Source organism: Cuculus canorus, chromosome 14 (genome assembly GCF_017976375.1).
Source record: "Cuculus canorus isolate bCucCan1 chromosome 14, bCucCan1.pri, whole genome shotgun sequence".
NCBI lineage: Eukaryota > Metazoa > Chordata > Aves > Cuculiformes > Cuculidae > Cuculus > Cuculus canorus.
Window position 1 is genome coordinate 5522914 of NC_071414.1, and position 16912 is coordinate 5539825.

The window sequence follows — 16912 nt, forward strand, 5'->3', positions numbered from 1 at the left end:
ACAGGGAGCTGCTTTGCAATTCTCAGGTGCCAAGAGCCCACGGGAAAAAGTTCTGGTCTGTTGGACCATGCTTTCACTGTGGGCTTCAGTGGGATGTGGGGTGGGACTGAACCTGTCCGTTCACTCCCGACGCAGGCGTTGTGGGTCACCACATCCCTTCACAAGGCCACAGCTCACTCTGTTTCATTTGTTTCAAAAGAAACGTAACAGCAACACTTGACAACAATGACAGCATAAGTCTTTCTGAAGGAAAATGACTCGCGAAGAAAGTGTGTATAACCCTCTGTTCTTTAGGGACAGGGAATTGAAAGACTTTTGCTCACCTCCCTCATTATCCTTGTTATCGGCACAGGCGGTTTCCATGGCAACGTTGCATCCAGGCCCCCTCCAGCCGGTCTGGCAGACACACTGCCAGCTGTTCTGACCCAGCGTGCATCTCCCATTGCCATTGCACAAATCAGGGCAGCCATCTGGTTGAAGAAATGGAGAAGGTAAGTACAAGACACACTCATTCACTTTGCCACTCAGACTTCTGACAATATTACTGTGCAGACAAAAAGGCTCTTTCCTGCTGGTGGGACAAACTCTCCCCTGGCCCAGAGCCACAGCCCTGGGGTGACGCAGGAGGACGAGGAAAGGGGATGCCTTGGAGAAACGGGGACTTAACTCAAGCCAAAAGGGAGAAGTCCTACCATCAGCCATAATATGTTTTAAGAACCCTGTAAAGGTTCTGATCTTGAGTGAAAGGTGGTAGATAGAAATAACAGCTGACAGAAGAGCCCAGCCTCTTGTTTTCCCACTGTTCGTGCATGTATACACCTGTCTGAAGGTGAATGCCTTCTGCAACATGCATGTTGATGCTCAGGGTGCCTTTTACAGGGTGCACTGCAGAATTCTCCAGAGCTTCTCTAAACATCAAGTTCAAATAAACAGCTTTGAAAATATTTTCCTTCTTCTACTGCCACTTTAAAAGTCCTACTATCTAACACAAAGTTTACTTACATTATGATGTGACATTGAATGCTTTCTGAAAGATACGTTAGAAGAAAAGTATGTTTTGAATTGACTATGGCTATGGTGTGACTTATTGTATAATTCAGCTACACTTCTTGTATAGCTGAATTAGGGACAAAAATATTAATTTACTAAGGTGCGTATGTGTCCTAATAAAATGTCCATAGGTTATAGAATAACTCAACTGCTTTTTCCTGAAACTAAATAAGTCTCAGGAGGCAGTGCTCTATTTTACTGAATATTCATTATGAAAGGGTAAGAAAACCAAATTCCATCCTGTAAGATGCTTGAAGCCTTGGCATATACAACCAAACCCATCAACAACTAATCCACGCAAGCGTGTGTATTTGCCTGTGGAGGTGAAAGAGGATTTGAGAGACCTGCAGCAGACATCTCACAGCACCTTTTTGTTAGTCTGAGCAGGAACAGAAGGCTGGGTTGCCAGACTGACAGTAGATGATGGATTCCCATCATTCACAAGCTTTCGCGTTTCGATTGGAAATATTGTCTAACCCTCTACAACCACCAGAGAACGTGGAATAATCTCATTCCTGTTGGTCTTGGGCAGAAAATTTCATCTCAGAACAGCTCACAGAGCTTCATGCTCTCTCCTTTTCCCCTCCACCAGCAGTGCTAGGTCACTGTCTACATCAAGATCTACAGGGATCTGCCGCAGTCCTCTCAGAGCTCACCGACTGGCTGGGTTAGTCCTTTGCATTTCCAATCGTGATCCCAAGCTGTGACTACTAATCAAGTACTCCACCCTTTTACAGGTATTTTAAGAGCACCGAGGAACTAATGGGCACCCTACCAGAGTGTGGATACTCTTTTCATCAGCTGTGAGAGAAGAAAGCAGCAGTGGGAAAAAGCAAATAAATATGTTTTCTTTGTCTGAGCAGCGCCGCTTCAGATGCACACTCCGGAGAAAGACTAAAATGACAGTACGTCCCCTTTGCACCCCTTGGCCTCTCCAGGTGTCCAGGAATAGAAGCAACTGTTAAACTAGCACAGCTTTCACACTAGTGCTGAGAGGTTGAACAGCCTTCTAGAATTCACTACTTTACACTGCCACAGCTCTGAGTTCATGTCTCTTCCTCCACCTCCCAGCTGCTTCTGCTGCAGCCGGGCGATGTTAGAGAGAAGTTCCTCTGAACCCATACTGGTTTTCAGAGTTTCCCATGTGGGAGAGCAAGGTGCCTTGCACCCTTGGTACTCACACAACAGGTATTACAATATGTGAGCGTTCTTTTTTACTTTTCCTTGTTGGGTTCTTATCTGATACCTGCTGACTAAGTAGTGACTAATTGTAACTAAGTAGTCCACTACCACATTAATATTTGATGTAATGCTGAAAGTTTCCTTTACTGTTCCTTTAAAACAAAGGAATGCTGGGCCTGTGGAAAGTGCTGGACTGAAACCTCTGAGACCTCAGCTGTCCCACAGAAGAGATTCTCTATAGATACCAGCAACCAAAGTTTCTGTGCATTGTTCAGCCACAGTGCCTGAACCTCTGCCACTTGTAGCGCTGGCACAGCAGCTTCACCTCCACCACAGCTCTGTGGAGTAAGACACCAGACCTCCGTGAACAGAGCCAAGATCATTCAGTTCATTTTATACAGAAAGCTATTAGGAGATAGAAACAAGTCCTAGAAATTTTATTTCTATGCTGCTGTGTGTTAAAAAAATACAGTGTCCCTTTCACATAAATATAAGGTTATTTTGGCATTACATATCTTCGCTATAAAAAAATTGCACTTACATTGCAGCACAGGTAATATATTCACAAGGCATTTCTTTTATCTCTTTCATTTCTCAGGTTGTTTGAATGACCAAAATGATAATGTTTGAGGGAAGGCATCATACTGTAGGACAAATTATTTGTTTTAAACGAAAAACAAATAGTAATTGTAAATATACACACAGCTGGCTTTATACTGAGGCACTGAAGAGAATTAAATCACTAAAGCAGTTTGCTTTGCAGCATATGAGCAAGATGAAAACATGAACAGTAGGGAGCTAGCAAAATCTCTGGAAAGTTTTATGTGCAGCTGGGGATTAATGGACACGACTTTGCTTTTAGCTTAAAGAGAGAAGCAAGCATCACTGGTAGAGACATGATGTTGCTAGGAAACGCTATGCTATCTCTATAGAGTTTATTTAACTCTGGCCTTCCAAAGACAGACTTCATGTTTCAATAACATAACTATCAGAAGGAAGGGAAAAAAACAGCAGTAGATTACAATAAGATCCAACTGCTTTCACAATAATGTCTTCCTTAAATGACCTATTAAATTAATGATCAATAATGTCTTCCTTAAAAGATCTATTAAATTAATGATGTATTAACTTTCAAAAAAGCTTTAAGTAACGGACAGCTATTCAGATATTTAGGCAGTGCACTCAATATCACAGAATCAGAATGGTTTTGGTTGGAAGGGGCCCTTAAAGGTCACCTAGTCCAACGCCCCTGCAGTGAGCATGGACACCTGCAACTAGATCAGGTTCACACACCCATCCAAACTGACTCTGAATCACAGAATCATAGAATGGTTTGAGCTGGAAGGGACCTTAAAGATCATTTAATTCCATCCCCCTGCCACGGGCAGGGACACCTGAATGTTTCCAGAATGGGGCATCTATCAACTCCCTGGGCAACCTAGGCCAGTCTTTCATCACTTTCATTGTAAAACAGTTCTTCCTTACCTCTAGTCTAAATCAACTCTCGTTTAGTTTAAAGCCATTAGCCTTTGTCCTATCACAACAGGCCTTTGCTAAAAAAGTTTGCCCGCATCATTCTTGTAGGCCCCCTTCAGGAACTGGAAGGCTGCTGTAAAGTCTCCCTGAAGCCTTCTCTTCTGGCTGAACAACTCCAACTCACTCAGCCTTTCTTCATAGGAGAAGCGTTCCATCCCTCTGATCATTTTTTTTGGCCTACTCTGGACCTGCTCCAACAGATCCATGTCTTGTGCTAAGGACTTCAGAGCATCCAGGTGGGGTCTCACCAGAGTGGTTGACACTTCTTACACTTCTTTTGAGGCAGCCCAGAGAACGGCTGGCTATCTGGGCTGCAATTGCACATTGCCAGCTTCCGGTGAGCTTCTTGTTCACCAGGACACCCAAATCTTTCTCTTCAGCACTGCTCCCCACCCATTCTGCACCAAACCTGTATTTTCTCTTGGGATTGCCCTGACCCAGAAGCAGGACACTGCACTTGCTGAACTTCATGAGGTTTGCAGAGGCCAATCTCTCAAGCCTGTCAAGGTCCCTCTGGATAGCATTCCTCCAGCATGTCAACCACAGTACACAGCTTGGTGTCATCGGCAAACTCACTCCCACTGTTTATGTCATTGATGAAAATATAAAACAGTACTGGTTCCCATACAGATCCTTAAGGGACACCACGTGTCATGGATCTCCATCAGGACATCATGCTGTTGACCACTACACTATGGATGAGACCACCCAACCAATTCCTCAATCACCGAGCTGTCCACCCATCTAGTCCATATCTCTCCAATTTATAAATATCTCCATTTAAATTTTCCTACACGTGCTTCTGTGCTATGGTTACTACCAACGAGCATCCTCCACACACAGCATTTGCACACGGCTAAAAGGGCTCAATGCACTTCAACGGGTTTGACAGTGGACATGGTCACAAAGTACCGGCCTGAGGAGCTCTCAGAGTCTCTACTAATGCTCACTGCTCATAGGTGGACATATAGTCTTTGCTGTGGAAAGATACACTCCATGAAGCATATCCTAAGACTAAGTACTTTGCCCAAGCTTTCATTCTGCAGCCCTAGCTCACAAGGAGCAGCGTATCACCTGGCTGTCTTATGAACTCACTCATAGAGTAAGGTGGTCAAAGAAAGAGTGAAGGGCTATCAACATCTAACCTTAAGAAGTAATCTGCCATGGTATGAAGCTCTCAGTCCCGGCACAGAAAAGGGCCCTTCATGCTAAGCAGACAGGTTGCTATTCCTGGTGTGTAGAGAAATTCTACTCATCTTTTCTGTTACGGTATGCTTAATGGAAAATGTCAAAAGCTAGGTTAAAAAAGAAGAAAATGCTTGTTTAAAGTGCTCGATTGACAACCTATTTATTCACAGAACAGGCAGAGTACAGGCAACAGCAGTTCAAGTGTCTTGCACTTTTCTAGCTATGTCTCTGCACAGGCTGCTGCTGCCAGGCGTGAAATACTAATGCAGCCTCCCTTCTTTTTCAAGTCTCCAGCTTGCCTGTGAGACTGGTAACTGAGAGCTCTCATACAGGTCCATGTGCATTTACAATTAAAACAGCAAGAAAGGGGTCAGTAATTTTTGCAATGTAGCATCAGGAATCTGTGACTACTGTTGTGAGGGACCATCACAGTAAGAGGACGTTTCAAAATCAAAATACTAAAATTCATTCCTCTCCATGCCACAGGCAAAATGCACAGCATTCACGTAAAGAGAGTGATGTAAGGCAGTGGTAAAGAAAAAGGAGAAATTAGAGGTGTTCTATCTCTAGAACTCACAGAGAATGATGTAAACTGGTGTTTTGTACGTATGAGATACCAAACACTTGTTAGCATTCTCACTGAACAGAACAGTTCTGGAACACTAGGGCTAGTGTTTCATGCCCAAATTTATTTCCTCTCTTATTTTTTTTCCAACAACCCACCTAAATTGGAGTAACAGAACCAATTTATGAACGGATTTCCTGGTGTTAGTTGCTTCTTTTTGTTCAAGCAGGCTGTTACATTCTTAACTTGCTCACAGTTTAAATAGTCAATTTCTTGATAAGTTGATATCACATAAAATAAATGATAAGATTATATCATATAAAATATGATTTAAACTTATATCATATATCTGGTGAGCAACACCAGAACGCTGACTCTCCGGGATCACAACAGTTGTTGTGAAAAACTCTGAAACAAACTCTGAAACTCTACAATTTGATAAGCATAGATTCAGCAAATTTATCTGTTTCAGTGCACAGGGACACTGTCCTCACGCACTACTTTCTTCCTCAGCACTTGAAGGCCCTTCACTTACATTTCTTCTGCTTATCCGTTCCAATGCACATATGGCAACAGTATATTACAATGAAAGGAACGTTGGTGACGCACAGTACAAATGAACTTAGAAGTAACACGAGAGGACTGTGGCCCAAGGAAAAAGTAAGAATGCTATCTATCTTTCCTATATAATAGTAGAGTACCTTCTTCTAGGAAAGAATTAGATTTCTATCTCTTGACTGTGCCTGTTTCGAAGAAAAAGGGGATATACTACAGATGCCAAGTAAATAAAGTATTGCCAGAAGAACAGGAAGCTATTTAACAAAACATGACGAGAAATGAGAACATGTCAATATGAAGAGTATTTAGCCAACCACTACTATATGTACAATTAGTACATTTATCTTTTTTCACGTTATTAATATTCACAGAGAAAAGGGATCAACAAGGTTCAAAGCCTTTGGTTAGACACAACAGAAAAAGAAAACTCTTGTCTTAAAGCCTTTATAATTTAAAAGACAAAATGAGCTTAAAATACTAATTTTGTTATTTGTAGAGCTGCACATTGCCACAGTCTATGACTGTTGTAACAGTACAAACTAAAGTGTTCTTCTAGCAACGATAGCAAAACAAATAGTATAGAAAACAACAAACATTGCTGTTAGCGAGGTCATTGTGACCAAAATTAAGTCTACTGCTTTCTCCAGGCCTCTGTCTAGTTCTATAGTTTCATATTTTTAAAACTTATGAGAGATTTACGAAAAGCTGAATTTAAGAAGAAAGTCTGCAGAATCGTTATAAATAGTAAACAAAATCAATACGGACAGAGCTTGCTTCTAAGAAAGTGATAGCACCGGATACATATACGAAAGAATATTTGTAGGCTTTATCCACAATGAAATTATTCCGAGACTAAATTGTAAGGTCATTAATTAATTTTTTGACTCGACAAATTAATTTCCAGTATCTAGGCAGTACATTAAAAATTCTAATCCAATTCTGCATGGAGTTCCTTTTCATTCTACTGATACTCAGAAACTCCAGGTATACAAATCCACACCCCCCCAGCTACCCAGGCACACTTTCTAAACTCCAAACCAAACACTTGAACTAAACAAAAATATAGAGACACACTGTTTAATAACTTTGTGTTTTCAGTCTAAACTTTAATAATCATCAGAACTCCCAGTTACGGTGGGGCAAATCACTGTGAATAAAGAAGGAAGGGAAAGGGCAGTCAGGGAAAAGGAAGGTAGAGAAGTCTTATTCTTTTTAAACTTTTCAAACTTTGAAGGAATATGTAGCTTCTTAGAATAATTAAATGAAAAAGAGAAATAGGAGAGATGGAGAAAAAAAAGTAAAGGTGATATCTCATAACCACTTAAGAGAAACGGACAATGTTTTTAGCCTCTATTCAGTTTGCACTTGGAAAACCAGATGTCAATCAAGAGGTTACATAGAATCATAGAATGGTTTGGTTTGGAAGGGATCTTCAAGATCACTCATTTCCAACTGGATGCCATGGGCAGGGACACCTCCCACTGGATCAGGTTGCTGAAAGCCTCACCCAACCTGGCCTTGAACATCTCCAGGGATGGGGCAGCCACCACCGCTCTGGGCAAGCTGAGCCAGTGCCTTCTCACCCTGACAGGAGAAGATTTCTCCTGAATACTCCATCTCAATCTCCCCTCTTTCAGCTTAAAACCATTCTCCCTCATCCTATCACTGCACTCGCTGATCAAGAGCCCCTCGCCAGCTTTCCTGGAGCCTCTTCTAAGTACTCGAAAGCAGCTCTAAGTTCTCCCCAGAGCCTTTTCTCCAGGCTGAACAAGCCCAGATCTCTCAACCTTTCCTTGCATGGGAGGTGCTCCAGCCCACTGACCATCTTCATAGCCCTCCTCTAAACATGCTCTAGCAGATCCAAGTCCTTCCCATGAGTCCTTATGATCCAAAGCCATCTATCAGCCATGCGTCCTCCAAACAGTAGCTTCAAGCAGATACAACAGATTCCCAGCATCTCTCCCTATTCAGCGCACACGTAGTGCAGCTATGAGCTGGAATGCAGTATCTCTTGTTTATCTTCCTGCCTAACCTCATTTTACACACCCTTATCTAACGCCTGCTGGCAGGCAGTGCAGTGTTTTCACTGACTTGAACTGACACTGGACCAGGTGGTCCTATGGGTGAAGATGCCCTGCAGTAAAGAGTTATGTTGAACAGCAGTGTTTTCTCACTCACAGGATACACATGAGATTCAAGGGGAACATTTAAATGGCATTTCAATCCTTCTCATTACAGCTGTTAACTACAGAACTGTAGCAAACAGAAGTAGTCTGGGATATGATGGTACCTACAGAATATACAGAAATGACATAAAAAGCAGTAATGATAATAGCCTGTTTAATTTGCGTTTTAGAGGATAATCACTTCTTTCATATTTTCTGTTCATTTCTTCAGTGAGTTGCTGGTATGCCTGCAGCTATCTGGCAAATAATAAATGAGGTACATAGAACAAGGTACCTAGCAACACTGAAAATAAAATTATGCTTTTTATTTGCTATTGTTATTTTTTAATCCTCCAATTCCAAAGCCTACAGGGCTTAGTTAAAACCAAAGAAAGGGCATACAAATAAAAATGACACATAGTATTACGGTAGGCATACACAAGTTATTTTCTATAGAGTAATATTTTGACTAAAGTAAACTCAAATCTAAACCATGTCACTAAACACAAATCAATGCAATGTATTATTGGTTGAGCGAGAGCTGAGGCCCCCTTGAGTGGTTCAGACACTTTCAGAACAGACTAGAGAGTCCTGCCGAAGTGCTAGCTCAGGTGTTAGAAGCAGGATAGCCACACAGATTGACAAACTGTTCAGAATTAACCCAGCCTTTCAGTGTAATCAAAAGCCTGATTTCAATGCTGAAGTACCACAGCAGTGCTGCTCGCGGTTCCAGAGAGTGCTCACACAGAAAAGGAGCTTCTCCGTGGCATGGAAGCGTTTGTCACCAAGATGCTCTGACTGGCTTTGCTGCTTTTTCTTTTTTTTAATATTTTTGGGGTTTTTTTAAAGAATTTTTTTTTTTAAAAAAAATTACCCATTACCCTAAATATTTCTTTAATGTAGATACCAAAAAAAAGGAATGGATGAAATAAATAACTTCACAGATGTTTTGGGGGAGACCGAGTTAAAACTAAAGAATGGGCTAGCTCAATTTTATTTTCTGAATAGGCTGAAAAAAAATGAGAAGGCTGACAAGTAAGTTTCAGGAGTGCAGAATCCTGATTTCCTCCACCCGAATACTTTCTGTGCAGGCAAATGATTATACATGCTGAGTAAATTCCTGAAATTGCCTGAGGCGTGGAAGTCATAACTGTATTTTCTTCTAAATTCTATTTAATCTATGTCTATGCATTTTTTGTCTTTCACATGTAAAGGTGGGAAATCAGAGAACATCCAGCTTTACAAGTGAAATACGAAACTGTGAGGACAACGCGTGACTGTTAGAAGAAATGCAAACCTCATGCAAAGTGGAACCGCTGGTATTAAAAAGGAAGTCTCAAGAAAAGCCACCTGCATCTTTCTGAAGAAACACTACTATGAAAACGATACAGACACACATGCACAGAAAAAACAGAGGAAAGCCGATGCTGCAATATAGATCAAAAAAATTTGAGATTAAAAAAACCCCATGGGTGTCAGACCATCACGCCTTGTTAACGAGGGATTGTTCCCAGCAGTACATTCTAGATTACCCAGCTTCATTAAGCGACTCAGGCAGATGGGCTCCCATTACTTTCTTGGAGGGAGAAACCCTCGAGGTCTCCCTCTTGTGCACAGCCGAGTTCTCTAACTATCACCCGCTTCTGGAGTGACCCCCCGTCAAGCTGCCAACAGCTGGGCAGGGAAAAGAGCAGGACAGCTTGTGCTACTCTGTCTTGAGGAAACCACACAGATCAATGCCAAAAAAAACCCCACGCCTGCTCAGAAGGCTGGGTAGACACAAAGAGCTTCATCTGAGCTCAAGATTTTGAGCTATTTATATAAGTAAAAGATGGTTTCAAGAAGGGAGGGAGACTGCATTGATGAGAAGTTTAGTCCTAAGACTGAGAAGCTTCTGCAATGCTAAGAGACCAAGTGCTCTGATGTAGCTCGGAGACCAGAACCAGCCCTGCAAATGTGGGATGTCTATGAGATCCTGTCTCCATGCAGCCTCCACAATATCCCCAGGCTGCGGGCAGGGGTAAGGGATGGTAGGAGTGCAGCGCACAGGCAGCGTGCTGTCTGCATGCCCCGATATTCCTAACCTTAACACAGAAGATGCATCACATTCTGCGCAGAAACCAACTCTGCATGGTGGCTTTATCAGGTGGCGATCATTTCAGGTATATACCAGCATAACCACAGGGGTTACAGGAAAGATATGGACTTAAGTAAAGATACTGCTGCAGTCCAGAAGCCACAGCATAGCTGCATAGTTTCTTCTACGGACTAACTAGATTATTCACTGAGGTTTTGAGCAAGAGCTAAAATTTGGCCCCAGCGGCACGTTAAAGTTACACAGTGTATTCCTTCAAAAGAAGACTCATATTCATATACCCAGTAAAAAGATACATAAAAGATGCAGTAAAGTTTGTCCTTAAGATAGCTGGTTCTTTCAAATTAATCTTACTGTAACAAAATCCATTTAGAGTATAATTCTGGGTTAAACTGCATTCATAAAGCCAGTACCACAACCATAATCTTTTACTGTATTACTATACCTGATATAGGATACAAGGACTGAAACTCTCCTTTGCAAGACGTAATATCTTTCCTGAGAGAGAAGCCTTCTCAAGTTGGATTTATCTCTAAAATAACGTCTGTATAAATAGTTTAGTGGCAGTGTAATGATATAGTGACCTACCAGACAAGGTGTGTAAATTCAGTCAACTGAAGAGTAACACACAAAACACTGACCTCGTATTTAAAAGAATATATAACCTAATTAAATTGTAATAACTAAAATGCCTCCATTAATCATAGTGTTATGGCAGGAAGTTTTGGTCATTCATTCACGAAAATTAGGATTCACACAGTAATTGTTACTCAACCTTCTTGGACAGAATGCAATTTGCTTTTTTATTATTTGAAATACGTGGAAGCCATAGCTTTTCAAAAATATACATTTGATATTTAATGAATGAATGCTTTGATGAAGTGTTGGTATACTTTTAAATATACTTATTAACTACAAAGCTTCAAGGATCTCATATACATTGACGCAAAAAGTTGTGTTACATTTATTCTATTCCCATTCCTTACCCATTCTATCTTCTTTACATCATAGGGAGAGACAAAGACGAAAAAAACCATAATGCATAAGACTTGTGTTAAGTGATCTCTGTGGCTGGCAAAAGGATATTTGATATTGTGCTATCAAATCCCAGACATTATATTTCAAAAGCTCCATTTCACTTGCTAACTGAAATTTGTAGAATACAAGGTATACGACCTAATTTCTCCTTCTTTCAGAGAGAAAAGAATGCAAAGCCCTAATTCAGCAATTGTTAGCTAAGACAATGCGTGAACTCAGGATCATACCCAGCTTACTCAAGTACCTTTAGTATTCTATTCAAACTTTGGAGCAAAGTATGAAGTCATGTGGTTTTAAAGGTTTTTCTGGTTTTGTGCTCCTATATATAACGTTCATAAGCAGCCCAGACAACAAAGGATGCTGCTGTTCCATCCCATCCGTGCCCCCAGTGTGACTAAGCTTGCCTGCGGAGCTGGCACGTTGCCATGCTTATCCACAGTTGAACCCAATTTAAGGATATTCTGAAAACAGCCTGTATAAAACTAGAGGTAAACCCTATCCTTCACCTGCTCAGACAGGAACTTTTAAAATCCCTGTCTACATCAAGATGCCACAAAGGCAGGACCTAATTTCAAATATTTACAATCTAAGGCCATGCTGATATAAAAAAGGAGAAATCAGCCTTGAAAAGGGCAGGATTGCTTGTTGCTACCAAGGCTTTGCCTGGTAGTACAGAGTACCCCGAGATCTCTCGTTTGATTGAAAACCCTCCAGTGAGGCAGATGTACTTTTTCTCTATGAACGCCCTGGTGGTTCAGCAGAGGAGACTACATTGTCACTGCTAGCTTTTCTCAAGACACAAATGCCACCCAGCATTTCTACTTTAAATTTTAAAGGGGAGTCACAGTCGGTAGCTTTACTGCTCAGAAAATAATTTTAAGCAACATCATTTGTTGCAGCAAAGTTTCAGTGCAGAGGCAGTGAACATAAATGCCAAACCACATTAAATCAGACATTTTCTGGCAAGCTAAATGTACAGATACACTAAATATAACAATATTAAAGTAATTCTTCAGGACTTATGTAGACCTAAAACTACCCTGCAAACAGGATATTTGTACTTAAGTGTGAAACATTGTCCTCTGCTGTGTTCATACATTTACATCTGAATCTATGTCTCTAAATCAGATTTGGTAACAACACAATTATTTCCCGCATTCTGCAAACAACGATGAGCTAACACAAAATGATAACAGCGCAAGCCTTCAAACCCTGGTGTCTTCAGAAGCAAATCACAGGCAGAGACAGGGAGAAAAACAAAACCACCAAGAGGAAAGATGTGTGGAACATGAAAACTGGCACTGCAGACAAGGCCTTGGCATTAGCCCTGTCAAACACAGGGTTTACTGCAAATATGGAACAGTTTATCTGCCCGAGGAAAAAAACAACACACTGTAATGTAAAATTGACCATTAGATTTGAAGTGGCTACATTTCTTGGGATCACAACCTTCCTCACTGACCCATCCTTGTCAGTTGTATCGGTTGTGGGCCAGGGCACAAGCTGGCAAAATCCAGCTAAATTCAACAGAATGACATGGATTTCAATCTACTACCATACAGCCCCAAGGCTCACGGCAGTTTGCTGTACTCAAGCCTTTCATACAACAGTTAAAATTAACATATTGGTTGTTCTTCAGAAAAACATAGGTTTTCTCTGGTTTCTATACATTAATTGCGTACCAAGCATGCTGAAAACCCTTGGATTACAAACCGCTTCTGGTGGTTTCACAGCCCTTCCTTCTGAAAGCATCCAGATAACTAGTGCTTCTCCTGCCTCAAAGGCAATGAATCACTTAGAAACGGAGATTTCCTTCCATCAGACTGGCATGAGCCTGACCATTCCACAAAGAAACAATCCTTGGATGCATCTGTTCTAGCAAAACATCACTAGCGCCAAATTTTCCATTTCCAAACATTTTTATAAAGTCCTACTACAACTACGCTAACATTCTGTACCTAATGCAATTTTGGATTTTCAGCGAAGACACGGTATTCAGTTCAGTCATCAATTTCAGAACACTTTTATTCACTTCTCAAATTCTCTGCAGAGGCCATAAAGGAGCTTTGCTATCAACTACTTCCGAGGAATGGTCAGACTCCATTCCATACCCCCTTCACAGTCCATTCAGCCATGCAATATATAGGGGCGTAGGCCAAATTCAGCAAAGTGAATACTCAAGCATTTCTTCTTAACAAGAACAGGTAAATCAAATGTTAGTTTAATTCTTACCAATGGCTTACTATAGAAATTAAAAATCAGGTTCAGAGCCTTACTTCTTATCTGGTAGGCTCAGGATATTTATGAGACTGCCTAAGCTACGAGGGATGGAAACTGGGGTCAAGTGCTCTGCTAAGCTGACAAAAGTTAATCTTATCTGTGTAGGAGGTGGAGATGCTATGAAGCCAATTCAAGACTGTGGAATGAATTTCTTCAACTCTATAAATAAGGACTTACATATCTATTAAAAAAAAATGTCAACACATACTATCCACTTTTGCTCCAAATACAAATTGCATTTCTTTGATCATAACTCCTTTAATATACAAATAGCTTTACAAAGCAGAGGAGTTTAAGTCAACCAAAATGCTCTAGTAAGCTAAGCCAGCATTTAAAGTGACCAAACAGAACTGTTTCCCTTATGCCAGTACTACTTTACAGTAATTCACGCTGGTATTTCTAATCCTATTTGAATTCAGAAACATAAGGCACGGGACGTGCGCGCACACATGCATACACAAGTAGGGCACTTCAGTGAGAACAAGATATTACATACTTATGTTGCTCAATATGCTATAGAAGGTGCTCTGCCTGGGCACCGAGTGGTAACAGCCCATCCAATCTACACTGAGAAGGCTTGTAGGAAGTCTGCATTAGCATCCATGGGGCTGGGTCCAATGTCTGACCTCATAACTAACCCTGCTGCAAGGAAGAGGTTGGACTAGCTGACCTCCCATCATCCCTTCCAACCCGAATTATCTATGCATCCGTCAATTTTCAAGATTTACAATTCATCATTTCGAGGGCAGGGAATCCCAGTTTTCTCAGGCATTATCACAAATTAATTACTCGCTATTCATCAGATATTGATGTCTGCATAGAATTTGTAATTTAGCAATTAACTTTCAGGTATGCAAATGCAGATCCTCTGTTAGCGTGCAGGTTATCTCTATCAGAAGAATAAATATGAGCCTTAACATAAGTATGTATTTTCCCCCATTACTGTGTAACAGATTAGTATGCTCTATGAGCAAATATCCCTTAATTTGGTACAGAACTTTGAAACCTCTTCAGGATGATAAGCACTATACAGACAGATGTATTATATTTTGCAGCTGATCTTCTTAATGTATTAATTACATGGATTCCATCAAATGGCTGTACCTCGTTCGGTTTCAGACTACAAAGTCCAAAAATTTCCGCTGTCACGAAGCGAAACCAAAAGAAATCACTGAGGGGAAAAAAGGAGTTTTTGAGAAGTATTGTGGGATAGTTTGGAATAAAAAAGCCTTCACATAATGTACACTAAATACTCCTCATACCTCTTCTGGCTTGCAGTAATCCTATATCTTCATGCCAGTAAAATATGATTAAGAAGTGACAAAAAAAAAAAGGATATTCAAATACCAAAATAAATACTTCTCATGTGTTTGTTTGAAGTAGAATTTATGGAGTTTAAATATATACAACTGTAAAGGATGAAATAATGCCCACACCACAGGAGCGGTATTCTGCCACATAGGCAACATATGTAAAACAAATTAAAATGCATAAAAAATGCATTCTGAGTTATGTGAGTATTTGTGTATGCTGAGTTGTTTGGCAGATGTAGGATAGAAGATGAATATTTCACTGCATAAGATATATTTTACAAACATGCCTTTAATTCTAAAGTGCTAGGTGTCCGTTCTGCATCCTTTTACAGTACACGCAAGCCTCATGAATATAATGCAATTTTCCAATTTTTATATCTACCAACTGCACAAATAACTAATAAAAGCTACAGAAATAAAAATGTTGTTTTCACAAACAAACTCTTCTTAATCCTGCATGCACAAGCAAAGTGTAGGATAGCTCTCTTTTTGTTCCTTCTTTATCTGCCTAAATGGTGAAGGAAAAAACCAACTCATAATCCTTCAAACGTAGCCAGTTGCCTTGATATTTAAATACTAAATAACTCTGGGAAACTGATTTTGATCTGCTAGGGAGATCATCTTCACCATTTCACCCCCAAGAAAGCCAAGAGTATTTAATCTGCACTGGGAAGAAATTTGAAAGAGAAAAGACTCTATAAGCTCTGCTTGCTTTACTTAAAAAATATTTACTTTCTGGCACCTGATAGCTCTGCTCCTCCCCTGGCCTCACCAGAAGTGACCTTAATTCTCTGGAACAAATACTTAAGTCTTTCTGCTTACAGACAGAGCATTTCTATTCCATTATTCCGCTGAAGCCATCAGAAGAACCGACAAGGCTTTTAACTTGGTTGTCTTGCATCTATATTTGACAGAGATTTTAAGCCGCGCTGGGTCAGGGAGGATGTTATTAGTTATAATGGCACTGTGTGCTAAGAACGCTTCTCTCAGGAGGAGAAACACAGAATCTAAGCGAGCTGGAGATGCAGTCAAGAAATCGAAAGATCGCTCCATCTTGGCTGCAATGCGATTGTATCGCAATGATGCAATACATTGGATTAATCCACTTCAGTCACTGATTGATGTCAGGTGAAAAGGTCCACGACTACGTATTGTAATGATATTTGCTTCAGGTTACAATAAAAATACAGGGAAAAAGCAGACTTATCATTATGAAAAACAATGACCAGTCAAGAGGCATTTCCAATGACAAAAAGCAAAAAAATCTGTGCATGGGACATCTAAAGGACAATTTGCTACAGTTTTGTGCAATTCGCTCCTTCTTTGCAGCACTGAAGATAGAGCACATGCAGCTAACAGTATCTCTGTATATATCAAATAGACGTAAAGGAAATTTCAGTTTTCTGTTTGCTACCCAAGTTATTAATTAGCATTATTTACCCTTAGCATTCAAATGAATTTATAGCTTTGGTTACCGTACTCTACCTGATTCCTGTAATTTCAATTGGCTATAGTATCATTTTGCTTTTCTTATGCATAGCTGAACTGTTACCACATTCTAAGGAACATGTTAGGAACACATATTAATTAGGCTTTCCTTTCAACAATAACGATCTGTTCAAAGCTGTGAAGCCAAGAAGTTTATAGCAGCCTTTTCCACTGCACAGCATCATTTCATCACTGCGGAGCAGAAACTGAGAGGTACTGCCCTACCTTACACCGCAGAGGACTACTTCCATAATACTCCACTCTATATTCCACGAGTAGCTAACAAAAGGACACCTTGCAATGTCAAAATGTTCCTTGGAGGTCCCTCACCTGAGGATTGATGCAGTTTGATTCTATTGAGTTTATCAGATCTCTGTGGGTCTTAATCAAGCAAAGTGAACTTTGGAATGGCTTTAGGTTTCAGAGTAAATTCGTATGTGGGAATGTGTGTAAT

General features: G+C 40.5%; 1 protein-coding gene across 20 annotated transcripts in view; it reads right to left on the reverse strand.

The window, feature by feature from the left end:
• TENM2 (teneurin transmembrane protein 2) overlaps window positions 1-16912 on the reverse strand; it is a 961638-nt gene that overhangs the window by 52488 nt on the left and 892238 nt on the right. For all 20 annotated transcript variants that reach the window (XM_054079360.1, XM_054079361.1, XM_054079368.1 and 17 more), the window contains one exon: window positions 324-470. In XM_054079360.1, the coding sequence (XP_053935335.1) occupies window positions 324-470 (147 nt within the window). The remainder of the gene's footprint in view (window positions 1-323; window positions 471-16912) is intronic.